The 27817-nt window shown below is 40.6% G+C and overlaps 1 protein-coding gene across 1 annotated transcript in view; it reads left to right on the forward strand.

The window, feature by feature from the left end:
* The window catches only part of sptb (spectrin, beta, erythrocytic), a 31126-nt gene that overhangs the window by 811 nt on the left and 2498 nt on the right, over positions 1 to 27817 (forward strand). Inside the window, exons 2-34 of the mRNA XM_079833299.1 lie at positions 4331 to 4569; positions 12250 to 12401; positions 12502 to 12675; positions 13341 to 13447; positions 13555 to 13635; positions 13951 to 14066; positions 14157 to 14269; positions 14359 to 14546; positions 14636 to 14753; positions 15274 to 15432; positions 15571 to 15873; positions 16010 to 16160; positions 16275 to 17145; positions 17259 to 17396; positions 17478 to 18237; positions 18445 to 18647; positions 20647 to 20737; positions 20851 to 20997; positions 21313 to 21582; positions 21749 to 21973; positions 22089 to 22178; positions 22328 to 22612; positions 22801 to 22931; positions 24725 to 24929; positions 25082 to 25305; positions 25486 to 25636; positions 25801 to 26045; positions 26133 to 26271; positions 26361 to 26445; positions 26525 to 26721; positions 26901 to 26974; positions 27050 to 27113; positions 27349 to 27605. Of these exons, the coding sequence (XP_079689425.1) occupies positions 4413 to 4569; positions 12250 to 12401; positions 12502 to 12675; positions 13341 to 13447; positions 13555 to 13635; positions 13951 to 14066; positions 14157 to 14269; positions 14359 to 14546; positions 14636 to 14753; positions 15274 to 15432; positions 15571 to 15873; positions 16010 to 16160; positions 16275 to 17145; positions 17259 to 17396; positions 17478 to 18237; positions 18445 to 18647; positions 20647 to 20737; positions 20851 to 20997; positions 21313 to 21582; positions 21749 to 21973; positions 22089 to 22178; positions 22328 to 22612; positions 22801 to 22931; positions 24725 to 24929; positions 25082 to 25305; positions 25486 to 25636; positions 25801 to 26045; positions 26133 to 26271; positions 26361 to 26445; positions 26525 to 26721; positions 26901 to 26974; positions 27050 to 27113; positions 27349 to 27605 (6671 nt within the window). The 5' untranslated portion in view covers positions 4331 to 4412. The remainder of the gene's footprint in view (positions 1 to 4330; positions 4570 to 12249; positions 12402 to 12501; positions 12676 to 13340; positions 13448 to 13554; positions 13636 to 13950; positions 14067 to 14156; positions 14270 to 14358; positions 14547 to 14635; positions 14754 to 15273; positions 15433 to 15570; positions 15874 to 16009; positions 16161 to 16274; positions 17146 to 17258; positions 17397 to 17477; positions 18238 to 18444; positions 18648 to 20646; positions 20738 to 20850; positions 20998 to 21312; positions 21583 to 21748; positions 21974 to 22088; positions 22179 to 22327; positions 22613 to 22800; positions 22932 to 24724; positions 24930 to 25081; positions 25306 to 25485; positions 25637 to 25800; positions 26046 to 26132; positions 26272 to 26360; positions 26446 to 26524; positions 26722 to 26900; positions 26975 to 27049; positions 27114 to 27348; positions 27606 to 27817) is intronic.

Here is a 27817-nt window from a genome sequence, read left to right on the forward strand (position 1 = left end):
CATACCGACTGGTCAACTTTTGAAACAATGACCAGTTTGGGCAGTTAAAACCAATCAGTTTAAGCTGTATTTTCCAACATTCTCCTGCTCTTTGTTTCTCATTGAATAAACATAAGAAAGCAGTTTCACAATATTAGTGAAAACAGCTGTCTTTGAAATAATAAAATTAGGTGAGCTGTTCCAACCTCACCTTATAGGGAGAACTGCCGTGATGTAAACACCATTACATACTGCCCAGAACTTCATAATATGACCATAAAGTTAATTTCAGGAATATATATATTTTTGTATTAGCTATACTGTCTGTTCTGCTTGCCTTAAGATCACTGTTGTGCTTAAAACGTACCTTTAAAGGAATAGTTCATTCATGTCAGTTTATTTCATCATATAGAAAAGAGCAGAGCTAACATTCTTTAAAACCTCTCTGTGTTTTACAACAAAAAAATAATAATAGGGGAATGACATGAGTGTGAATAAATGAATTTTAGTTTTGGGTAAACTTATTTCTTTAGGTAAATTAAGGTAAATTTACTTTCATTAATCTCATTAAAACAAAAAATACTCTTGTGCCATAACTCCATGGGTTCAGCTGTTAAAGTAACATGGTACATAGTGCGTCATGATCGGCCTCTCCCCTCACGCATGCATGAAATACCACGCTGTTTTGGCTTCCTGGACAGTAGATAGCCAACCTTTCAGCTTTGGATGCAGAATTTGAGCAAAAACACTGTGACATTACCGTGTCAGTTATAGCTAGAGATTTCAGTTTCAGTTTTCCCTTTAAGAGCTAATGAAGGGGGTATATTTTAAGTGAACAACAAAACTATCATATGGCTTCAGAAAGCAAATCATACGTTTATGGTGCTTTCTGACATATTTGGAGCTTGACAGTGCCTGGTCACTATATGTTTATAGTTTTCTTTAGAATTCATTTTTTTTGTGTTCAACAGAAGGAAGAAAGTCATACTGGTTTGGAATGCCTGGCATGATTTTCTTTTTTAGGTGAAGTATTCCTATAAAGCTGCCCCTTCTGTCCCTCTATTTCAGTTAAGATTGTGGAAACTTTGTCATAAACTGCATGTGTGCACGTGAGCACATTGCAGAGACACCATACGCAGAGAGAGCAGCAAAGTGTTGTCTCTTGTGATAACAGGTTTCCCGCTGGTGGGTGGAGAATAGTTCTTTGATAACATCCCCCCTGCGCTGGCCTGATACAGAGAGAGAGAGAGAGAGAGAGAGCCACCATCACCCCTCTTTCTAAAACCTGTTAGATTCTCCTCTTTCCTCAGTTTCTTTATCTGTCTGTTGATTATGTCATAGATTTTTGATTATACATGTACAATTGACATCTCCACCCCTAGCACTGTGACAGTACACTAACCCTGATGATGACCTACTAGAAATAGTAACATTACAATAGATGCATTTCATTTGGTACAGTGCTTTTTAATGGCCTAGATATTAGGAGCCAACTAGAGCAGACGTTTTGGATTGTCTGAAGCAGTTCACTGCTAATGTTTAGCTAAGCATTTCCTTGTTACTGCAAGGAAAGAACGCAAGCAAATATCTGATCACGTAGTATATATGACGATGTAGGAAAATTTGTGAAGGGTGCTCTTCACATTCACTTGCTCAGAGGGGTTGCCCAGCCCCCCGTTCAGGGCGATAAGACTACACATGAGCAACATGCCTCACAAAGATAGAACTATCTTAGCAGCTAACCTTCACCCGCCATTCCACAGTAGCACGCGCAAATACACACCCTCATCACAATTGACGGTTAGAGGACATGTGCTGAAAATGGCGGCCTTTGGAATCCTGAGGTGAAACAATCTATAAGATAAACAGGGATACATTTGTTAGCTTTATTATTTATTATTTTGCCGTATTATAGACAGGGACAAGCAGAGAGGCAGGAAATTATATAGGAGGGTTAGGACAAAGAGACAATTTTAAAGTAGTTGCTCGAATAAGTACCACCACACATTTTCTCATCTGTGCAGCATGGGTATCTCTTACATTCATGTACCATATCAGCTAAATTCATAAATGTTCTGATTATTGCAACACATGATGTTTGAGGTCTTGCTGCCCACACACTATAAGTTTCAAATTAAAGACCACTATTTTAGTTTGAATTAATTTTGTATTTTTCCATTACAAATTGTATTAATCAATATAACAATTTGAGTAAAAAGTTACATTTTTAATCAATTTAAATATTACTTTGTATTTGGTTTGTTTCCCTTTTGCTTTAATGACAGCTGCACTCAAGCTGACATAAATAAAAAATAATGATCAATATTCTCCAGCATAATTTGAGAATGTTCCACAAGAGCATCTGGAAGCAAGAACATCTGACCTTTTTGTTCAAAGAAGTTCGCAGGATCAGTATAACGAATTTGCTAAATTGAAGAGTGACCTAAAAATAGCGCACAATCTTTAATATTTCTTTAATAAAGGGAAATTGATTTTGAATGATAATTTAGAAACCTTTTTTGACAGCCCTGCTGTGAGCTACGAGATTGTTAATCGATGGTATTTGCTTCTGTTAAAGCCATGAGCCTGCATTATTCCAACTTATTTGTTAAAATTACAGTGTTAGTGGAATTTGTGTTGAAAAACTACATTACCCATGATGCTCTACAGAAAATTCCACCAATCAGAGTCGAAACAAGCAAACTGCATTAAAAGTGCTCTATAGCTCCGCCTATGCCCATGAAGCACTGTGAATTATGTAATCAAGCCGATCTAGCTACGCTTATATTTTGCAATAAGCTTAAAATATATAGTTTCTATAGATATAATCAACACTTTTAAATGAGTAGTTTTATATTTCTACAGTTAGTTATTTCCCTCACTAAAGCCGTTAAGGACACAATCTTGTACCTTTGTGTTTTTGTCTGATTTTCAAATACTTTTTTGCTTCAAATCAAAGTTTATAATGTTATGATTCACCTCATAGCTGGTTGGCTTGGTTCATGACTTATAATGCTTTAAAGGGTTAGTTCACCCAAAAATAAAAATTCTGTCATTAATTACTTACCCTCATGTCGTTGGACACCCGTAAGACCTCCGTTCATCTTCGGAACAGAAATGAAGATATTTCAGTTGAAATCTGATGGCTCTGAAAGGCCTCCATTGGCACAAATGGCATGGTTCACTCTCAAGACCCTTAAAAGGTACTAAAGACGTCGTTACAAAGTCCATCTCACTACAGTGGTTCTACAATAACTTTATGAATCGGCGATAATAGTTTTTGTGCGCAAAAAACCCTAAATAACGACTTACATAGTGATGACGATTTCAAAACAAAGCATCATGAAGCTTCGAAGCGTTATGAATCAGCGAGTCGATTCAGCGGTTTGAATCGCCAAATTTCAGCAGTTTGGCGGTTTGACACGCGATCCGAATCATGATTCGGCTCGCTGATTCATAACGCTTCGAAGCTTCATGATGCCTTGTTTTGAAATCGTCATCACTATGTAAGTCGTTATTTAGGGTTTTTTTGCGCACAAAAACTATTTTCACCGATTCATAAAGTTATTTTAGAACCACTGTAGTGAGATGGACTTTGTAACGACGTCTTTAGTACCTTTTAAGGGTCTTGAGAGTGAACCATGCCATTTGTGCCAATGGAGGCCTTTCAGAGCCATCAGATTTCAACTGAAATATCTTCATTTCTGTTCCGAAGATGAACGGAGGTCTTACGGGTGTCCAACGACATGAGGGTAAGTAATTAATGACAGAATTTTTATTTTTGGGTGAACTAACCCTTTAAAGCATTATAAGTCATGAACCAAGCCAACCAGCTATGAGGTGAATCATAACATTATAAACTTTGATTTGAAGCAAAAAAGTATTTGAAAATCAGACAAAAACACAAAGGTACAAGAGGTCTTACGGGTGTTCAACGACATGAGGGTAAGTAATTCATGACAGAATTTTCATTTTTGGGTGAACTAACCCTTTAACAAAGTTTTAAATCCCAGTGGGAAAAACACTTCTTGAACCAACACCGCTAAAAAAGTGTTGTACTTTATGCTTTCAATTACAATTACTGTGTGTTCTCTGACTTTGGACTCCGCTGTATATAAATAGGCTAGTGTGCTGAGAGTGTATTTGAGAATTTTTAATTTCACTAATGTCTCGTGTTTATCAATGCAAAAACTTTTTCTGTGTGAATGGCCCCTTTAGGAACGAGTATTGAATGTCTAAATAATATAGCGAGGTGCAAATACATATTTGTCACTTCAGTCCAAAATCTAAAAAGTATTTTTTGAAGTTAAATGTCCAGTTAAACTCCTCCTCCATCTCTTTCTCATTTCAGATCATCCATCTCTGGCATTCCACTGTCTTGTGTTCGTGTGGCCCGCTGAGGTGTTTGGTCCCTCTAATTACTTTGCATCTCGATGGCAACTATGACCTCCACGACAGATTTTGACAATGCTGAAATCACTCAGCAGTACAGCCGCATCAACACCCGCTTCGAACTGTGTGATGAAGAGCTTGACAACGACAACAGCTCGGCCAGACTCTTTGAGCGCTCGCGCATTAAAGCCCTTGCAGGTGAGTCGTCTCAGGTGACATAAAACTGAGCACATGTGGTTTAGATATACAGACGCCCACAAATGTGCAAATACACGTACTGGCAGCTGAACCCTATCCTCTCCTGCCCCCTTGACTAGCCAGGATCATTTGCACATACCCAGCATGCCTCTGTATGACTGAGCTGGACAGCTGCCCTGCCCGTCTGTTCCCATAGCTTAGATCTCTGTAATGGCTGCAGGAGCTTGTCATTTTTGGCACACCTGTGGGGTCTGTTGCTCTCAGAAACAGCAGGTTTTAAATAGTGATTTCACGACAGACTTACGAGCCCCTTTCCAGGGAATAGGTAATCCACACATGACATATGAAAACTGTTTGAGTGACTACACTATCAATTTTTTTAATTTTATTTAGGAAAATGCTAAAAAAGGGGTTGCTATGTGGTTTCGTGGGTGTTGTAAGGGGTTTCTGGGGTATTGTTAACTGGCCCAAGTCAAAAGAGCCTTGCATACAGATCTCTATGGCTGCATGAACACTTTAAACCAGCTCTGATCTTTGGATTTAGTGCAGACCAGATTTTGTTACATGCACCTAAATGGCAAGAACACATGTCCAATGTAATGTTTTGCATCTAATTTAAGACACTTAATATCCATTTGGATTGGATGGATTAAAAAGGCATAAATCAATAACTGAATGTATGTGTGTATATATATATATATATATACACCGTCCAGGCATAACATTATGACCACTGACAGGTGAAGTGAATAATACTGATGATCTCTTCATCACGGCCCCTGCTAGTGGGTGGGATATATTAGAAGAATGGGCAAGCATAAAGATTTGAGTGAGTTTGACAAGGGCCAAATTGCTCAAAAAGTTAATGCTGGTTCTGATAGAATGGTGTCAGAATACACAGTGTATCAAAGTTTGTTGCATATGGGGCTGCATAGCCTCAGACCAGTCAGGGTGCCCATGCTGACCCCTGTCCACCGAAAGCGCCAACCAGAGGGCACGTGAGCATCAGAACTGGACCACGGAGCAATGGAAGAAGGTGGCCTGTTCTACTGAATCTGTGTGCGTCCCATACCTGGGGAACACATGGCACCAGGATGCATTATGGGAAGAAGGCAAGCCGGCTGAGGCAGTGTGATGCTTTGTTCTGCTGGGAAACCTTGGGTCCTGCCATCCATGTGCACGGTACTTGGACACGTACCACCTACCTAAGCATTGTTCCAGACCATGTACACCCTTTCATCAAAACGGTATTCCCTTGTGGCTGTGGCCTGCCACAAAGCAAAAACGATTCAAGAATGGTTTGAGGAGCACGACCACGAGTTTGAGGTGTTGACTTGGCTTGCAAATTCCTTAGATCTCAATCCAATCGAGCATCTCTGTGGGATGTGCTGAACAAACAAGTCCGATCCTTGGAGGCCCCACCTCGCAACTTAAAGGACTTAAAGGATCTGCTGCTAACATCTTGGTGCCAGAGACCACAGCACACCTTCAGGGGTCTAGTGGAGTCCATGCCTCGACGGGTGTGGGCTGTTTTGGCAGCAAAAGGGGGACCAACTCAATATTAAGAAGGTGGCCACTGTTCCTTTCTTGGACCACTTTTGATAGATACTGACCATATATATTTATATGAATACTTGTGAAAATTAAATGTGATTAATTCTATTGTGTGTGTGGGTGTGTGTATATATACGTATATATATATAATATAATATATATATTAGTGAGAGAGTTTTGTGAGAATGAATTATGCACAGTTGTTTATTATTTAAGACTACGGGTCTTTCTGTCTGAAATGCATTAGTGATGGTGAACTTGAATTTAGACCTGCTTCTTTAAGCCAAGTGTATGTTGCTGAGCCAGGGCTGGTGTGATGTGTTCTGTTGGTGCGTCTGTGCTCTGCTCTTTCTGTAATGCAATTAGAGAGAGTTAAAAAGTGGGGGCGAGCACAAGAGAGAGAGAGAGAGAGAGAGAGAGAGAGAGAGAGTGGTTCCCATTCTTCACCCTTGATTTACAGCTTTGAACAGACATGCATCCCTCTGAGTATACTAAGTACACTTTGAGTACACTGTCATTGATACATTTGTAGTTTGTATTTACATCAAGGCCAAAACTGCTTATGCACGCACTTACAGTCTGACATCACATTGTATTTGTAACACAAATCAAAACACTCACACAAAAACACGCAAATGCGCATTTAAAGACAGACATTTTAGATGAGTGTGTTTGAGTGTGTGTTATGGGGCAGTCAGGAATGGGGGCATATTATATGCATGGCTGGGGTGCTGGAGATCTACACATGTGCTACTGGGGAGAGGCACAACAGCATCATTGCTAAGTGAAGAGTGAGTAAGGGAGGGAAAAAGAAAGAGAGGGAGGGAGGGAGGGAGGGAGGGAGGGAGGGAGGGAGGGCAAGAGGATAGGGAAAGATAACAGAACTCTGAGACATAAGGAGGGAAGAAGAGTGTCCTGTTTGTCTCGTTCTTTCCTGGCTGTGCGTGTTGATTTAGCGTGGTGAGGATGAGCAGCCCCTGTTTGTTTCGTGCGGTGCCCGTGAGCCAAACCCGGCTGAGGGAGGTCAAACTCAGCTTGAAGACCAGCAGAGAGACTATCGCAATCCGCCCTACCCCAGTTGCCCGGGAGGTCAGCAGCCGGCAGTATACCACGGTGAAAGAAGTCCCAACCCGGACCAATGCACCAGGCAGCCGGAGCAGGAGCACCCCACCAGTTTATAGGGCCCAGAGCAGGAGAGGGGCCAAAACCAATAGTCCCCATGTTCGTGAACCTGAGCACCTGCCAGAGAGGAATGGAACTTTACTGGGCATCACACCTAAAGTAGCGCCCATGACTTTCACTCCAGTCTCCTCAACCTCATCGTCCTCTTCCTCCTGCACCCCGAGGGGCCATCGGCCCTCACCTCCACGATCCTCACCATCTTGCCCCCTATCCCCGTCCCGGAGTATGCGACGAGCACGCTGGCTGAGCTACAGTGCTTCCAACATTTGCTTCAACAACTCCATCCTGGATGGGCGCTTCAGACAACTGCAAGGTAGTGTCCTGGTGGAGTTTTTCCTCCCACCCTCAAAGAGGGGGCAGTCTTTCCCGACATACCCCTTTACTACGCCACGGGGGAATTGTTAGATTAGGGAGAGATCCGGAGTAGGGTCTGGGAAGGGCTTTAAGGTGGTATGCTAGATTGTTTTCTATTAGCCGCAGTGGGAACTGAAAACCTGGTTTGTCTTTTTATGTGCAGTATTTATTAATCTCATTATTTATGCTGTACAGTATATACACCCCAATTGCTCACAGCATTACCTCTAAATATTTATTTGACAAACTAAAAAGACCATTCAGCGCAAACAATACTACTTGTCCCCCCATCAATCTTTTGAGTTCTTGCTGATGTGTGATTGGTACATTGGCAGACTAACCACCATCTACTTCTTGTCTTCCGCTATTCTTGCCTCTTACAGGAATATGTTTTCTCTGTCTATGTCTTACTGTGATTTGGGGTATTCATCATCAAGGTCTCCTACCTCACTTATTCAGCGCTGTTTATTTTTAGAGAGAAGTTGACTGTCACTGTTAATTTGCGTAAAACTGAGCTTCCTGTTTCTCTCTGATGAGAGAGTTCTTTAATGCTGTGAAACAGAAAGAGCATAGTTCAGTGAGATTGTATTTTGTTCTATCCCTAATATTTAGATGCATAGGGATGGGAAAAAAAACATGCACTATAATTTGCATACTGTTCTCCTTTTTTTGCTCAAATTTGGGGTAACAGTGATTTATGGAAATATAGAATATTTATAAAGTAATTGTGAAAGTTGAACCTAAACTGTGAGATAGGAAGTTGTAATTGTGAAATATAGTCACAATTGGTGGATATAAAATTGCAATTATGAGAAATAAAGTTGCAAGTACCTAGGCTTTTGCCTGATGGACGATAAAATGGGTGAAAAAATCTTATTTAGGTTGAAGGAGGGATTCGTGCCATATCTAATATCCTCCCATCACAAACCTCTCTGCTACTTGTGAATGTCGTGTGCTACTTAATGTGTTATGCGGAGTTCACATTGCACGATTTAAGCCCTGATTTTGGCCCGCCGTTTGGTTTTGCGAAATCTCAGACAAATGCCAGAAATCATAGGCAAATCGGTGCTCGTTCACGCGTGTTACAATCACGCAGTGTGAATTATCAAAGACATGATCCGAGAGAATCGCTGATGAGTCGCCGTCGCCTGCAAGATATTTGGCATGCTAAATACTTGTCAGAAACAAAGCACAAACATTTGCTTGACCAGCCGCAACAGCAGCACATTGCAAAATTATTTATTTACCTCCAACTCTCTTTGCAGAACACAATCCTTGCTCCCCACATCTCCCCATCCATTTCCCCAACTATTTCTCCATATTTTTTTCTCGTTTTTGCTGCAAATCAGTGCACAGACAATTTGGATGTCATTTTTAATAACAATTCCAGTCTTGCGCAAGAACTCCTGTCTGACGCAACGCGTGTGTTTGGTAGTGAAACATAGTTTGCGGACCAGACAGAGTTGTCTGCGATTCTTCCAATTGTAAAGTCGTGCAGTGTGAAACCCTGAGTGCAGTGTACACATAGCAGCAACTGAATGCTACCCCAGATAGTCATGCAGTGTGAAAAGAACTGTGATCTGACGAGTTTGAAAATCGTTCAGTGTGAACTCTGCATTAGTTAAAAGGTCACTGTGATTTAAGACATGTTCCTGTATCAACATTCTTTAGTCCTAACCCTATCCCTAAACCTAACCCTATCCATTACTTAACCCTAAGTCAAAAATAAATTATAGGTGAATGACGCTTATGTAGAGGCACTTAACCCTGGTTGTAAGTAGGAATCCAGATTTTTGGGGTTCGGCCGAATACCGAATCCACTGGTTAAGATTCTGCCAAATCCGAAACCAAATACTGAATCCTACTCCCATCCTCAGTCCATTATCATAGTAAACACATTAATGATGTAAACAACGTCCACAGCAGTGTATTTTTCATTTAATTTTATTTTAACTGTAAAAAAAGAATAGGCCACATTATGCCAGGATGACTGTCCTTCCTTTGCCGTACCTGAAGTTACTGCATTTTGGCTGCTGTCTGTAGCTTCCTTCATGCACAACTTGTATTCTTTCCGATGTTTCATACGCAAATGTTTTAACCGCGGCTATTGTTTAGGGTCCTTGTCACCACGAGACAAATCGGCATTGCAAATTGAACATGTAGCTCGACTTGAATCACCTTCTTTTGACTGAAAGTACTGCCAAACAACACTTTTTCTGCTCACAAGTTCCATTTTCACTTTCTCACAGCCTACTGCATTTGGATAGTCCACCTAGTAAACACCTTCCAGTAATCAACGGCGGCGTCATTACGTCGACCAGTGTAGCGCGCGTAGTGCAAGCCTAGGGTTCGGTTCCGTGGAAAAAATTCTAAGGTTCGGTAGAAACCGAACCCCGTCAAAAAGCCCAATATTCGTCAGAATCCGAAGCCGAAACCTGGATTCAGTGCATCCCTAGTTGTAAGCCTAAACTTGACATAAACTGTAAACTTGTCCCTCAAATCTGATTGGTTGATTGGAATGTTGTTCCACAATCAACAATGTTGATCCAGGAACATGTTGTACTTGGTGAAATCACGTTCTCTGTTAGTAAGGAACTTATCAGGTAGAACCAGAGTCCTCGAAACAATGACTCGGGTATGAGAATTTAGTGAGACTGCAGATCACATCCAGTGAAGACTGACTGTGGCAGGGAAAAACACTAGCCTGTTGTGTACAGGGAAAATCCATCAATATAAATATTTCACAGACCTTTCATGTGAGCTGGAGAGAATATCAGAGATCAGCAGGACCCAAGCAAACTCTATTTAGTCTCACTGCTGTTCTAATGGAGAGAGAGAATCATTTAGTAGAGGTTAGATTGCAGCACTTCTGTACAAAGTGTGAACAGGAAGAGGGATCATTTGGCAGTAGTTTGGTCATGAAATATGTAGTGTTGCCGGGCTTAGCTCTCTTATTATGTTTTAGCACATCTGGAGCTTTCCGAACTCTGACAAGAACATGGGAAATTGCTCTTTAAAAAATGAAACTGTACATCTAGTACCTTAGAGAGCTTTTCCAACAAAACCTGACCCTTAAAAATTACTTTTCTCTGTGTAACCCCATAAGTCAAGGTTTGGCTGGCCTGATAGCCCTGGCTAGTAGATCCTGTACTTACACCATACACACACACACACACACACACACACACACACACACACACACACACACACACACACACACACACACACACACACACACACACACACACACACACACACACAAGAAATTTTTCCATTCAGAGAATATGGAAAGACTTCACAGTAATCTAACATGGTTGTAGTCAAGACCAGTTCATTCTAATCTAAGTCCAGGCCGAGACCTGGGTAGGTTGAGTCTGACTCAAGGCCAAGACCAGAAGAGGTCTGAGTCAACACAGAGACCTCAGGATGGTCTGAATAATTCAGTCGTGTGTAAATATGCTTTCCATTGGGGTGAATGAGGCCTGGTTTTGTGTCAGTGCCACACGAACCTCGGCAGCACACACACAGCGGGCTCTGGTCCAGAGACACAATTGCACAGAGCAGATCATATGCACGGGTCGGCACAGACCACAAAATGTATCCACAGTGTTGTAGTCTTCTCTCAAGTACTACACTGTATTAAACTAACATTGTAATTAAATTACTGTATTGTATCTTTCAATTGATAGTGCAAAACCCAGATATATGTTGGCAGAACAAGGCCATATATGACAGATAGTCCCTGAACTGTTTATCTGTAGTTTCAGCATAAATGGAAAGGTGATGTTTCCAGATAGGCTTAAAATAATGTATCCTTTCCACTCTCCACCCACTTCACATTCTAATGTTTTTCCTTTCGTCTTTTTCTCCCTCTTTCACTCACTCTTTTTTTCTACCTCTCTCTTTTTGCCATTTCCATCCCTCCATCCTTCCAGTTTTCTGCAGCCATAGGATCTGAATCATTTATAAAACGCATCATTAAGAATGCACAATTTTGTTCTTTTTGTGGTAGAATCTTAAATAAACGTGGTACTGCAGAAGACTTGCTCAGGAAAAACACATGGCTATAGGCCTACATACACTATGAAGAATACACATACATAGATTGTACTGTTTTTCAGTAAGTAACTGTATGATTGTGACAATATGAGCTGCCTTTTTAATTTATAAGTAAAGTAACTATACATATTCCTTATACTGTACATCCATTCCTAATCTAAATGGGTGAATCTCATGAAAACTGTCAAGAAAGGTTAAATTTCCCTCCAAAAGCATGATAATAAAGCCTATTTTAGGACCATTAAGATTCTTTGCATTGTGACATTATTTTCAGTACAAATTAGCACACCGGCAATTAAGGGCATTTTTTTTTGCATTTGTAAGTATACATCATGATATTTGTTGTACTTAATTTAAGCTGATGTTAATAAATTAAATACTGTCTGAATATGTTGACTTTTATTGAGTGATAATTTGGGGGAGAACTGCTTAATTGACATAAAATTGTCATAGTAAAAATATAAAGTAACAGTAAAAATAACCAGACCAGATCAGAATAGCTGAATGTTCTTCTCTTGCTGTCAAAACCAGATGAGCGAGAGGCTGTCCAAAAGAAGACTTTTACAAAATGGGTGAATTCCATATTAGCCAGAGTCAGCTGCCGAATCTCAGATCTCTATCTAGACCTGAGGGATGGTAGAATGCTCATCCGACTACTGGAGGTTCTGTCAGGGGAGAGACTGGTGAGTGTGTTTAGAGTGTAATGGTTCCAAAACTTGAATTGACCACACCGCTGATGTCATTACAGTAATGTCTTTGATTCCCCATCTTTCCACCATTCAGCCCAAGCCGACCAAGGGCAGAATGCGCATCCACTGTCTGGAGAATGTGGATAAAGCGCTACAGTTTCTAAAGGAGCAGAAGGTGCACTTAGAGAACATGGGATCACATGATATTGTAGATGGGAATCACCGGCTCATCTTGGGCCTCATCTGGACCATCATTCTTCGCTTCCAGGTCAGCCCATCATTCTGTTCAGCTCTATTCATTCTGTGCATCTAAGTATTATTTAAACAGAATAACAAGGAATAAGGATGGTTTAGATATTTTAACTATCATAAAACATTGCACTGGATATAAAACATACAGAACAATCCAAACTTTCTGATTTGACAGTAGACCTACAGCAGAGTTTTTGTATTGTGCCTTAGGCTGATAGGGAAAGTTTACATTTATTTGGCTGATTGGAAAAGCTTATATTTATTTTTAATCTCTCAGTTTGATAGCAGGATATTTTTAGCCCACCCACTTCAAATAGTTTAGTCTGGTACATAATTCAGATCCTCAAAAATGAAAGGAAACAGACCGGAATGGGAATTGTTGACTGCTCTTTATTCTGCCTGATTTCCAAAAGCAATGTACAAACTATTGAGACATAAAAAGTCACAATCTAAATAAAGTAACAATGCCTCTGCATATCCAAGAATGGATGCCCAAGGGCGAATTACAGTAGCCCTTCTAATTAATTACATGAAATTATATGAGAATTTACTCTTTTTATTATTGCTTTTAAATGCTTCAAAACAGAAGGACTGTCAAGTTGACATGAATAGAGGTATGGATATAGTAAGTAAGTAAGATTTATTTAAGTTTTTGTTCTTTCTTTCCTCATGTGCATACAGATTCAAGACATTATAGTAGAGACAGGACAAGCTGACCAGACAGGCCGGCTAGAGACCCGCTCGGCCAAAGATGCACTGCTCCTCTGGTGCCAGATGAAGACTGCTGGGTAGGACAACAATTGTTGTACTTTAGTAGTAATACATTTGACAGCTCTATTTTTTATGAGTATTTTGTGTTTGCAAAGGGATTTGTCTGATTGTTTTGTATCTGCAGGTACCCTAATATAAACATCACCAATTTCACCACAAGCTGGAAAGACGGCATGGCTTTCAACGCTCTCATTCACAAACACAGGTGATACATATCAAGAGAAAGATACAATTCCAACGTAAAATATTAATATTAAGATATTATAAAAGATGTTGCTTAGTAGTCAGGAGAGATGCAATGACATGCTGAGCTGATGTGCTCATATGAATGTCAATTGTTTCTTTCATTCATCAAGTTTGTCCAAGGCTAGTTTTACAGGTAACAAAAAGTTGACACTGAAACTGATCCTGTTCTCCCCTCTTGCCTTGTCTTCTTGATACTATTCTATCAATACAAAATAGATATAAACCAAATAATCTCTCCTCTCCATACTTTTTTATTCTCATTTCACTCCATAAGGCCAGATCTGCTGGACTATGGCAATCTAAAGAGGTCCAACCCCACTCACAACCTTCAGCAGGCTTTTAACGTAGCTGAACAAAAACTTGGTGTCACCAAGCTCCTGGACCCAGAAGGCAAGTAACACCTTCTGACTATTAAGTCAAAATGTATACTAATTATCCACCCACTATGGAGATAACATTTTTATATTGTATTGTTTGCAGATGTGTTCACTGAGAACCCAGATGAGAAGTCCATAATCACATATGTTGTTGCATTTTACCACTACTTCTCTAAGATGAAAGCTCTGGCAGTTGAGGGCAAGCGAGTTGGGAAGGTGCAAAATTTGAGCCAGTCCATTCCCATGTGAATATTTGTGTTTGATGCAAGAGGACATTTGTATTGATCTACAGTCATATTCTCCAGGTGCTGGACCAGGCCATTGAAACCGAGAAGATGATTGAGAAGTATGAGACACTGTCATCAGACCTGCTAAAATGGATTGAGCAAACCATCATTGTGCTGAACAATCGCAAGCTTGCTAACTCCCTTACAGGTGTCCAACAGCAGCTGCAGGCTTTCAACTCGTACCGTACCGTGGAGAAACCACCCAAGTAATTCAGGCTATTTATGAACAAATGTCTCTTTTTTTGTAGGACTGTTAAGCAACCAACTTGAATTACTTTTTATCTCTTACTTTCAGGTTTCAGGAGAAAGGCAACTTGGAAGTACTGCTGTTCACCATCCAGAGCAGAATGAGGGCCAATAATCAGAGAGTCTACACACCCAAAGAGGGTGCACTGGTGTCAGATATCAACAAGGTGAGACGCTAGGATTAATGCTGCATTTGTTTCGACTCAGAATATATGAACTTCCAATCTCCAATTAAGTGCAATCTAATCCCCCTTAAAGTCAGACTTTGAACTTGGAAACATGCTTAAATCTACGACTGTGATTTCATTGTGATACAGGTGACATCATGCAAATAGGTTAGACAAAGGAAATAACTAAAATGCATCAATGTTCTTATATTACTTTACAATAGAAATATTTTTTTTGGTGATAAATGTACATCTGCAAAACAAACTTTGCCACTTGCCACTAGAATATGGTAGTTATCTGGTGACATCAAGTAGGAATTTCCCAAACCTGAGTTTGAATGGAAGGCACCATAAGCTAACCTGCTAGTCCCAACCACTTTGAAAAAATGTTTTGCAGGCACAGTGACACAGGTTAAACATGATAGTCATCCCGGTGGTCTGAGAGGCTCTGAGCTGTTATGTGTGTGTGTGTGTGTGTGTGTGTGTGTGTGTGTGTGCCTGTTTGTGCCTTTGTTCTCAGGCATGGGAGTGGTTGGAGAAGGCAGAACATGACCGTGAGCGGGTCCTAAGAGATGAACTCATTAGACAGGAGAAGCTGGAGCAGATGGCTCGCCGCTTTGACAGGAAGGCAGCCATGAGAGAGACCTGGCTTCAAGAAAATCAGAGACTAGTTGCACAGGTAACACATTTTCCACAGGTCATCTGTGAAATGAAATGTGCAGAGAGCCTTTGTTTTACCCATGACACCCATTTGTGATACCCATCTTTTCATAGTTGTAACACCTGAATGATCATTATTTTGCTTTCTACTGTGAAGGACAACTTTGGCTATGACTTACCAGCAGTGGAGGCAGCTAAAAAGAAACATGATGCCATAGAGACAGACATTGCTGCATATGAAGAACGCGTTCAGGCACTGGTGGCCCTATCTAAAGAACTGGAAGCAGAGCGATACCATGATGCTAAACGCATTGATGCTAGAAAAGACAATATTTTGAGGCTGTGGGACTACCTGCAGGAGCTCTTGAAATCACGGAGATGTCGTCTAGACAAGAATCTTACCCTTCAGATGATCTTCCAGGAGATGCTCTACATAATCAGCTGGATGGATGAAATGAAGGTAGGAATAGTGAATAGTGTGCTTGATTTATATGATTTGCTTTATAATATGCTAATATTATGGTTGCATTGTAACTCATGTAATTGAAGCAAAAAGCATAATTTAAACTATTTCTTATTGGACATTTGTTCTTCAGAGCCGGCTTTTGTCCCCAGACTTTGGAAAACAGTTACTGGAAGTGGAAGACTTGTTGCAGAAACATTCATTGGTAGAGGCTGATATAGCAGTGCAGGCAGAAAGAGTACGATCAGCCAATGCAGCTGCTCTTAAATTTGCCAATGGTGATAGTAAGTACAGTTGAACCCTTATGCACTTAGCTGTTTACTTGGGTGATGTAGGTGTCTCTGTAATCTTTACACACTATTCACTGTTATTTTACTTTTCTGCTCTTAATTGTCAAGGTTATAAACCATGTGACCCACAAGTGATCCGTGATCGGGTACAACATTTGGACCTGTGCTACCAGGAGTTGTGTGCTCTGGCAGCTCAGAGGAAAGCCCGTCTTGAGCAGTCGCGAAGGCTTTGGAACTTTTTATGGGAAATGGCAGAGTTGGAGAGCTGGATTAGGGAAAAGGAGCACATTTTCTCCTCTCTTGACTATGGTAAGGACCTGACCAGTGTGCTGGTACTGCAGAGCAAACACAGCGTCTTTGAGAATGAGCTTGCTGCCAGGCGGGACAACTTGAAGCAGGTGATGGATGAGGGAGAGAGCATGATCCAGGCCAAGCACTTGGGTTCCCCCAAAGTTCAGCAGTGCATGGATGATGTGCGAAGACAGTGGCAGCAGCTGGAGGAACTGGCCGCCTTCCGTAAACAGAATCTGCAAGACACCCAGCGCTTCTTCCAGTTTCAGGGTGATGCTGATGACCTCAAGTCCTGGATGGTTGAAGCTATGCGGCAGATGAGCAGTGACGACGTTGGGCACGATGAATACACTACCCAGCGACTTCTAAAGAAACATCATAACTTAAGAGATGAAGCCGCTAAAAATGCTGCCACTATTGATGCTCTATCCAAACAGGCCAATGCACTTCCTGAGGAATTAAGGAACACACCAGACATCCAGGGGCGTTTGAATGATATCCGGGATATGTATATTGAGCTTCTGACCCTCTCAGACCTGAGGCAGAAGAAACTGGATGACACCATGGCTCTTTACACTATCTTCAGTGAGACAGACGCTTGTGAGCTCTGGATGGGCCAGAAGGAGACCTGGCTGGTTGGGCTAGAGACACCTGAGAATTTGGATGATCTAGAAGTTGTACAAAACAGGTATGGCTATTGGTTTTATGAACCCAGAGACATTACTGTAAGTGTGTTTCATAAAATGGTAAATGATTCTAATTTATGCCACTGTCATATAATTCTGTTCTGTTTGTTGGTAGGCTAAGCATTCTTGCTCAAGAAATGGGCAATATGCAGGCTCGGGTTGATAATATCAATAAAGTAGCCAAGCAACTCGAAGACAGCAGACATCCACAAACAAAACAAGTGAAAGACTGTCAAATTCGTCTCAATAAGAGGTAGGGTTATATCCCTGGATCCGAATGCCAGTTCCAATTAAAATACTTTACAAATGGTGTGTATGTTCCTTTTTCTCATAGGTGGGAAGCTTTTAAAGCAATGGTGGAGGATAAGAAACGTAAAGTAGATTCAGCCCTCAGCCTACATAACTATGATCTTGAATGTGATGAAACAGAGTCATGGATAAAAGAGAAGACACGTGTAATTGAGTCTACACAGGACCTTGGGAATGACCTGGCTGCAGTCATTACCATTCAGAGGAAGCTCTTTGGCATGGAAAGAGATCTTGCTGCCATCCAAGACAAGTTGGATTTCCTGCATGATGAGGCCCAGAAGCTTGTGAAGGAACACCCAGAAAATGCTTCTGATATACTTGCCAGACAGGAAGAGTTGGACGCAGCATGGAACACCTTGAAACGTACCCTGAGAGACCGTGAAGACTCTCTTGGGGAGGTCAGCAAGCTGCAGACCTTCCTACAAGACATGGATGATTTTCAAGCCTGGCTGTTCAAAACACAGAAAGCTGTTGCATATGAAGATATGCCTGATGGTTTACCAGAGGCTGAGCAGTTTTTGAGTATCCATGATGCTGTGAGGGATGATATGGATGGTCATGAGGAAGACTACCATCGTGTGAGGGACACAGGAACAGCAGTCATTCAGGGCCAAGAAGATGATCCTCAGTATCAGCAGCTGGAGCAGAAGCTGGAGGGTCTTGATAAGGGCTGGAATGAACTGCACAAAATGTGGGACAGTCGCAAGAACTTCCTTGATCAGGGTCTCGGCTTCCAACAATTCATGAGGGACGCCAAGCAAGCTGAGGCCATTTTAAATAACCAGGTATATATATTCATAGTTTTCATATATTATCAAAATAAATGTAATTTTGTTATGCTGTCTTCTTGTCAAAGAGAAGAGTAATTTTGGGGAAACCAAACATTAACTGCTAAATATTCTTTACAAATGACGTCAATTGCCGTTCCATAACATTGTTCCTCCCTTTAAAATTTGCTATGTTTCTTTCTGCATTTCTGTACTTCTTGAAAGGAATACACTCTAGCCCACGTAGACAAGCCTGACACCCTGGATGGAGCAGAAAAAGCCTTGAAAAAACATGAGGACTTTGTTACCACCATGGATGCTAATGAAGAGAAGATACTCAGCACACTGGATAATGGTCAGAGGCTGGTTGACAGTGGAAACCTTTACTCAGGAAGGGTGAAAGACAAGATGGGCTCCATTGAGGATAGGTTTGTTTTTATATTATTTGATCTATTTTAAATCCAAGGTCAGACATAGGACTTTTTTCTGTGACCTATCATATGAGCTATCCACAAAAATAAACTTGTCATTTTATTTTAAATTCCATAATTAAAGAGACTGAAATATCCTGTGGGGTTTTTTACTTTCAAAAGGCTCCAGCATCCCAATGACCCCACATAGGACAAGTGGTTTGAAAAATGGATGGATCAATAGGTGGATTTTTAGTTCACTATGGATTACTGTGACAACAAAACAATTACATAACTCTTACGGGTCTGCACAGTTTTGGGGCCCTTTAGAAGTTTTGACATGCTCTGACATTTGTGCTTTTTTCAGTTGCTTATAAACATATTAATGGCAAACGTGTCATTACACTGTATTCATCAAAAACTGGGCTACCATAAAATGTGAGCAACATGTATGTATACATGCTTGTATTTTTGAGAGAATAACGTCCATGCGTGGTTTTTGAAAAGTCACTGAAATAAGGCAATAACACAATAGATATGTGTCCACAAGACTTTTGACTAATGGGTGTTGTTGCCTATAGTTTTTGCTTCAAACTGATGTGAGAATCATTGTGCCTACATAAAACAATATATTGATTTAAATTTTGTATGCGAAGAGGCGTGAACGATCATGAATAATGATGTGATTTACACCTGAAAAAATAAAAGAACCGCATGATGAGCCGCATAAGGAATTAACCATTGAGTCAGGTATATAAGAGGGAGCTAAGGAACAGGACAAAATAAATATATATTTTCGAAGTTTATTTAGAGCCAAAGGCACATTACAAAGCCCTAATATATTTTAAATTATCAAAAGACATTTGACATTATTAATTTTTTATGTTTTTGAAAGAAATCTCATGCAAAAAAAAAAAGTACAATTGTGATTGGGACACTTTTTTCCCAGTCATTTCAATGGCAAAAATGTTCAGAATCATTTGATTTTAACTATCCGATACACACAATACTCAAATATCATGTCTGTATGGTAAGTAGCCTATGCACTCCAGTTCACGTACAATACAAGTGATTGTGCCAGCGCCTCGTCATTATATTGTCTTCTATAGCCTATTTGCTTCTTATTGAATAAATCCAGGAAATTGGCTGATGAAACATTGATTAAAATTAAGATACCATTTATACAAAATTCACGTTAAAGAATGGAAATTTCTACAAAACAAAACTTAATAAAGTGGTCAAAATCATGTCTGACCCACTCCATGTCTTCTGGCATATTGCGCATTGTATGATGTGTCCTATCTTACTCATGCTGTTCACTTTTCATTATCAACATAGATGAAATTAAAAAACAACATTAGGCTATAATATTTAAACATAAATATGAAACAAAATACGTTTTTAATGGCTACAAGAAGTATTGTACACAAAACGTTTGACTGTTACTGTATAGCATCTAAGCAGAAATTTGCGAACAAAAGCTTTATTGAAAAGAAAATAATTCAAATTGCTCCTCTGGACTAGTATATAAATTGGCATGACAAGAACCTTTACATTGAATACTGACTGTTGTCATTCCTCAATGTCAGTGTAATTCAGAAAAAAACCCTAGGTTTCTTTTCGAAGTTAAATATTAATATTAAGTTATATATTACATATTAATGCACCCATGCATTTGTGCTTTCTCTGTTTACTTGTGCTGAATCAGCAGTGAGTGAGAGAAGCTTTGTTCTGTAAAGGAGTGTCCTGCATTTCCCCTATTTGCCCAGGCAGTCGGTAACTCCTTAAGATGGGCGCCTGCCCTGATGGGTATTGATTTCTTTGTGAAAGTACACCTCATCCATTGGGTTATTGTTGCTCTTTTAAAGTGTTCTCTCTAAAGTGGATATGGAGGAGTAAAGAAAAGCCATGTCAATGTCTGCTAGTGTTCACATTTAACCATATACACTTGTTACACCACTTTGCACTAGAGACATACCAGTAAATAACCCATGTATTTTTGTGTATATGACTTCAGGTACAACAAGAACCAAGACAAAGCCAAGGAAGTCTCAGGGAAACTTAAAGACAACAGGGAACTTCAGCACTTCCTTCAGAATACCCAGGATGTGAGCAATACTTTACTCAATGTTCATTGGCAAGATCTCACAGCTTTGCTTATAATCAAATGTTCTTTGTGATACTTTCTCTAATTCAATAAACATTTACTTCTCTCTTTTAGCTTACACTTTGGATAAATGAGAAAATGCTGACTGCCCAGGATACATCATATGATGAGGCTCGAAACCTCCATAGCAAGTGGCAAAAACACCAAGCCTTCATGGCAGAGCTAGCATCGAACAAGGATTGGCTTCATAACATTGATAAGGTATAGCAATTTTATGTGTACCATATCTTTAATAGAGCACAGCAGTTGGGTGTCAGAAGTAAACATTTTCTCCATAGCAGAAATTATTTAACAATATCTTTCATAGACAGACCTACCTTGAGCTCTGATGAATTGATGATATAAGATTCTGTTAAAGCCTTTGGTTCACATTATTTAATAATTGTGTTGAATAACACTTATAAAGTGGACTGGCCCCTTCTACTCTGCATCATAATCCCAATAATTCCTTAGTATCAATGTGTTCAAATAATTGGAAAAAATAATGTGTACATTGAACCATGCTCATATATTTAGGAGGGACAGGAATTGATGGAATCCAAGCCTGAGACGGAGCCCATTGTTATGGATCGTCTTGCTAAACTTCATGAACTATGGGATAAGCTGGAGAGCACCACACAAGAAAAGGCTCGGCTGCTGTTCGATGCAAACCGTTCTGAGCTGTTTGATCAGAGCCTGGCTGACCTAAAGAAATGGTTGGCTAAATTGCAGCAGCAACTCCAGGGTGATGTGGACGAAGAGGTCAAGGATCTTACCAGTGCAAACATCCTACTGAAGAAGCATCAGGTGTGACATTAAATTAGCTATTTTGTCACCGTGTTGTATGTGCTTCAATTTTACAGTAGATTACCTCACTTAATGTACAGTTATGGTATATTATGGTCTGTGCATTGTTCTTCCATATATGGTAGTTTATAAGACAGTGCATAAATACTACCCTTTTTTTCCCTAGATAACAGAGAATCAAGTTCGGGACCGTGCACGGGAGCTTGAAGAACTTCAGGAAGCTGTACAGCAGCATGCTTCCCTAAGAGAGGACCAACCCGAATTTGAGGTTGAGCAGCAAACTCTTCAGAGGGACTTCCAGAAGCTCCTCACACCTCTCACCCAACGCAGGGGCAAGCTGGAGGCTGCTAAGGCAGTGCACCAGTTCTTCAGAGATCTTGCTGATGAGATAGTATGTTCATACATAGCATACCCAAACTACAGCTTTTCAGAATGCAATCTTTATTTCTTTTACACTTTTTTTCCTAATGAACTCTTACATAGAATTTTTCATTTGTTCTCCACAGCTCTGGGTGAACGAGAGATTACCAATGGCAATGTCAGAGGATCATGGCAACGATCTTCAGACTGTCCAACTTCTGTTCAAGAAGAACCAAGTGAGTTTTCCATTTTTTTTCACTTACCCCAACACAAATCATACCTGATCATCAATGACTTGACAACATAGTCTATTTCTACAACTCATTATTGGAAATCGTTTATATTCATTATCCCCTTTCATATACACCGTTCATATCCTGTACAGTCTCTACAAAAGGAGATTGACGGTCACCAGCCACGCATTGATGAAGTGTTAGAGCGTGGTCGGCGAATGATGGCAGCAGCAGAGGGCAGTCCAGAGGAAGAACACATGTCTGAGGAGATGAAGAAGCTTCAGGAGGTGTGGGCAAAGCTGCAGGATGAGATGAACAAACGTAGGGCACGGCTCTATGGCTCTAATGAGGCCCAGCAGTATTACAATGATGCAGATGAGGCTGAGGCCTGGATAGGAGAACAAGAACTATACATGATTGCTGATGAAAAGGCCAAGGTAAGACTATGATAGAAGGCAAAGAGCCTATGAAGAACAGAATTGTTGCTTTATGTCTCAAATAACCTTCAAAATGCCAACTCTGTGTTATGTCAATTCTGTGCTGGTTCCAAATTCTTTATGCAGAGCTGCCATAAAAACCATACTAAAATAAACCGTCACTGACAATTATTCTCTCTGGATTGTAGGATGAACAGAGTGCTCTGATCATGCTGAAGCGACACCTGCTTTTGAAGCAGGTAGTGGATGACTATGCATACTCCGTTCAGCAGTTGGCAGATCGCGCCCAGAAGATGCTGGCTGAAGAGCACCCAGATGGGTATTTTGGACTGATTGTTTGTCAGAATACATACAATATACACACCGTTCAGGCATAACATTATGACAGGTGAAGTGAATAACAATGATTATCTCTTCATCACAGCACCTGTTAGTGGGTGGGATCTATTAGGCAGCAAGTGAACATTTTGTCCTCAATGTTGATGTGTCAGAAACAGGAACAATGGGCAAGCATAAGGATTTGAGCGAGTTTGACAAGGGCCAAATTGTGATGGCTAGACTACTGGGTCAGAGCATCTCCAAAACTGCAGCTCATGAGGGGTGTTCCCGGCCTGCAGTGGTCATTATCTATCAAAAGTGGTCCAAGGGAGGAACAGTGGTGAACTGGCAACAGGCTCATGGGTTGCCAAGTCTCATTGATGCACATGGGGAGCTAATGCTGGCCTGTGTGGTCTGATCAAATAGACAAGCTACCTTATACTTATTTCATCAAAAATATCTTAATTTGTGTTCCAAAGATGAACAAAGGTCTTACGGGTTTGGAATTACATGAGGGTGAATAATTAATGACAGAATTTTAATTTTTGGGTGAACTATCCCTTTAATGCTGGTTCCAGACTATATACACCCTTTCATGGAGACTTTATTCCCTGGTGGCTGTGGCCTCTTTCAGCAGGATAATGTGCCTTGCCACAAAGCAAGAGCCTCCAAATTCCCCAGATCTCAATCCAACCGAGCATCTTTGGGATGTGCTGAACAAACAAATCTGATCTATGGAGGCCCCACCCCGCAACTTACAGGACTTAAAGGATCTGTTGCTAACATCTTGGTGCCAGATACCACAGCATACATTCAGGGGTCTAGTGGGGTCCATGTCTCGACGGGTCAGGGCTATTTTGGCAGCAAAGGGGGGACCAACACAATATTATTATTATTGTCATAATGTTATGCCTGATTGGTAATTATATAAGCATGTATATATTTAAAGGGGACCTATTATGCAAAATTCACTTTTACAAACTTCGGTATTTGAACATAAATGTGTTGGCAGTGTGTATACAATCACCGTATAATGGTAAAAATCCACCCACTCCTTTTTTTTAATCCCCATAAATCATCAGCAGTGTCTCAGAACAAGCTGTTTGCAGATTCTAGCATTTGTGACATCACATATGCTTAGGCTACGCCCACAGCGGCTGACAGACTCTGCCCATGTTTATCTTCTCCTGGCCAGAGCATTTAACAACAGCATTCAAGTAAGAAATGTATTCTTATTAAAGCTACTAAAGTTAATTTGAAAGAGAACTTAAAACTTAGGGAAAGAGTTCAAAACTTACAGGACGCTCTGGCTGACATCCAGCTTTATATGCACGTGCTATGAGCTCAGAAAACCATATATCAGAAGTTTACACTGATATGCTTTAAAACGCATGCAGATAATAAACTTTCATGATGATGAAGTACGGCAATGTCATGTGAGCGCGATAGAGATGATTGCCAAAAACCAAAACATCTGTTTGGTTTTGATTGGGTATCCAATGCATGAGCTGTAAAGGTTCTGTCCTCTTCTGGAAAGTGGGGTGGGGAGCAGCAGCTCATTTGCATTTAAAGATACATGCTCGAAAAAATATTTTAAAGCTGAAACTTCACAGACACATTCTGAGGACACCTGAGACTTTTATTACATCTTGTAAAAAGGAGCATAATAGGTCCTCTTTAAATAATTTATTGCATGTTGAGATGAGGGTACCAAGCTGAACTGAACCCTGACAGACCAATGCAAGTTAAAACACTCTTTAAATAAGATGAAACTCTATTTGTCTGTATGTGTAGTGAGGCCATCATCCGGAGACAAGGACAAGTTGATAAGCAGTATGCTGGGCTGAAGGAGCAAGCAGAGGATCGAAAAAAGAAGCTGGACCATACATATCATCATTTCTTGCTGAGCCGTGAGGTTGAGGATCTTGAGCAGTGGATTGCTGAGCGTGATGTGGTGGCCTCTTCACAAGAGATGGGCCAAGACCTTGACCATGTGACGGTAAAGCAGAACTTACCCACACACATAAGCACATATAATACCTCTCACACAAAAGAATGTTTTGTCATGTACAATACAAGAATTTGCATATTCAGCACTAGTATTGTAGTTATTGTCTTGTTAAAGTCATACTTACTGTATCAATATTTTAGATCCTGCGAGATAAGTTCAGGGAGTTTGCACGGGAGACAGGGACAGTGGGTCAAGAACGTGTAGACACTGTAAACCAGATCATAGATGATATGATCGAAGCAGGCCACAGTGAGGCAGCAACCATGGCAGAGTGGAAGGATGGAGTCAACGAGAGTTGGGGAGATCTGCTGGAACTCATCGACACTCGTGCCCAGCTCCTCACGTCCTCCTATGACCTGCTTAAGTAAGTATAGCATAACTAAATGGATTAAATGTCACTAAAGAGTGCAGTGCTTTTACTACTGACACACTGTATCTCACGAAACAAGATTACAAATTATTTTACAATACCTTCACCTGTGTAAGGAGCTGTATGGGGTACAGAAATTCACTGGAAAACATTATGGTCTGTGAATTTGGTCAGGTATTTTTATGATGGGAAGGAGTTGGTCGCTCACATTGAGGAAAAGAAGAATGAGCTTCCTGATGATCTGGGAGAAGACTTTAGCAAAGCAGAGTCCTTCCACCGAATGCATGCTGGATTTGAGAGGGATATAAGCTCCCTGGGCAAACAGGCAAGGAAAACGCTTTACACAAACAACTGTTTTCATGTGTTTTATGTTTCCATCTCAAGAAATCCCAGTGCCTTGTACATATTTATAAGTCAGTGGCTTGTATAGAAAATGTCAAATGTTATATATTGAAAAGTAAAGGATGTTCCATATTTCTCTCCTTGCAGGTGAAACAGTTCCAGGGGACTGCAAATAGACTGCGTGCCCAGTATGCAGGAGATCAGGCCACAGCTATTCAAGCAACTGAAAAAGAGGTTGTGGAGGCCTGGAAGGGTCTATTGGATGCTTGCGAGGGTAGGAGGAAGCGACTGGAGGACACAGCAGACAAATTCCGCTTCTTCACCATGGTGAGAGACCTGCTGGCCTGGATGGAAAGCATCATTCAGCAAATAGAGACACAGGAAAAGCCACGGTAAGAAAATGTGTCATTGTGGTCATCACAGTAGAGGTGTCCATGTTCCTTTTTGTGATGATGTTTGTTTCTTTTTGTCCACTGAAGAGATGTCTCTTCAGTGGAGCTCCTAATGAAGTATCACCAAGGAATCCGTGCTGAGATTGAGACCCGTGGACCAAAGTTTAATCAGTGTGTAGAACTAGGCCGGGCCCTCCTGGAGCGCAAGCACAAGGACTCTGCTGAGGTAACCAGACACAAGAGGTAGCAGCATAACAGTCTGCCTTGACAAAGTGTCCGGAAGGCATTCATTCTCATTTATACTTGTACTCACAGATTAAGGAGAAGCTGAATCAACTGGTAGAGAAGAGGAAAGAGATGATGCTCAAATGGGATGATAGATGGGATTGGCTTAGACTTTGTAAGTCCACAAATGTCAGCAAACAAAAAAAAAAACACTAATAGTGCTCACTGCTGCTCATAATTATATCTCCTTCTAGTGTTGGAGGTATGTCAGTTTGCTCGGGATGCATCTGTGGCAGAGGCTTGGCTGATTGCCCAGGAGCCATACGTGGCGAGCAGGGATCTAGGCGAGACAGTGGATGAGGTTGAAAAACTGCTCAAGAGACATGAAGCCTTTGAGAAATCCACTGCTACATGGGAAGAGCGTTTCTCAGCACTGGAACGTCTTACAACAGTACGTGTTGTGTGTGTGTTTTAACTTTGACATGTTTTAAACTCATCCTACACCATTTGTGCTACAGACATTGATAAAACCTCAAACCATGTGAATTGTTTGCATTGGCAGGCATACTCACATTTACTTCAGAAAATGCAATGCAAAAAAAGTTATTGACTATTTATAATCTGTTGTAGTTGGAGCTGTTGGAAATTCGGAAACAACAACTGGACATAGAAGAGTACAGACTAGAGGCAGAGAAAGACAGCAGGTAAACAGAAGATCTGGGGACACTGTACTTACCTTCCACCATATTCCATATTCAAATCTGACATCTGACCCCCAGGAGAGAAGACACAGGTTTTGCAGAGGAGTCCTCACAACTCTACCCCACAGAAGAACAGTCTCTGGTGAATTTAGTGCACATTTTTGTATTAGGATCTTGCCATCTTCTTTCTCTTCATTATACTAACAACATTCTTGATGTCAGATCAAAGTTCACATTTCATATTGTTATCTCTTAATGCAAATACAGCCTATATTATTATTTTACTCTTTTTTGTACTGCACAATGTTTGTTGAAATATTAAATGTAATACTATAATCCTTATAAATACCTGAACTTTGTTCTCATGTGGTCTTCAGTCTGGTTTAGGAGTTATAGAGCCTAGTTCTGGTGGAGTTGATGGCACAGCAGGAGACTCCACTGTGCCTTTGATCTCAGAGATGCAGGAAAGTGGCTCACTAGAGATGGACCCTTCCACATCCATTCAGGTTACCAAAGAGACAGAAAAAGCTGCCACACTTCCCACTGAATCTTCACAAGTTGAACCTGTCTTGATGGAGGGAACTCTAGCCCGCAAACATGAGATGGAAGGACATAATAAGAAGGCATCCAACAGGTTAGCTGTTATTTTTGTTATGTAATTATTGGTGTTTACTGAGGTATCACTATTACTATTGGTGATACTTTGAACAAATTCCTAGCCCTAAGTATTCAACTTTAGCACATAACTCACCCAGCACATGAATAATAAGTGAACAAACTTGTCATTTTCACCTGGCAGACAATTAAACAGATAAAAATACTACAGAGCTATATTGAAGGACCCAA

The sequence above is a fragment of the Gobio gobio genome, assembly GCF_949357685.1.
Source record: "Gobio gobio genome assembly, chromosome: 13".
NCBI classification, from domain to species: domain Eukaryota; kingdom Metazoa; phylum Chordata; class Actinopteri; order Cypriniformes; family Gobionidae; genus Gobio; species Gobio gobio.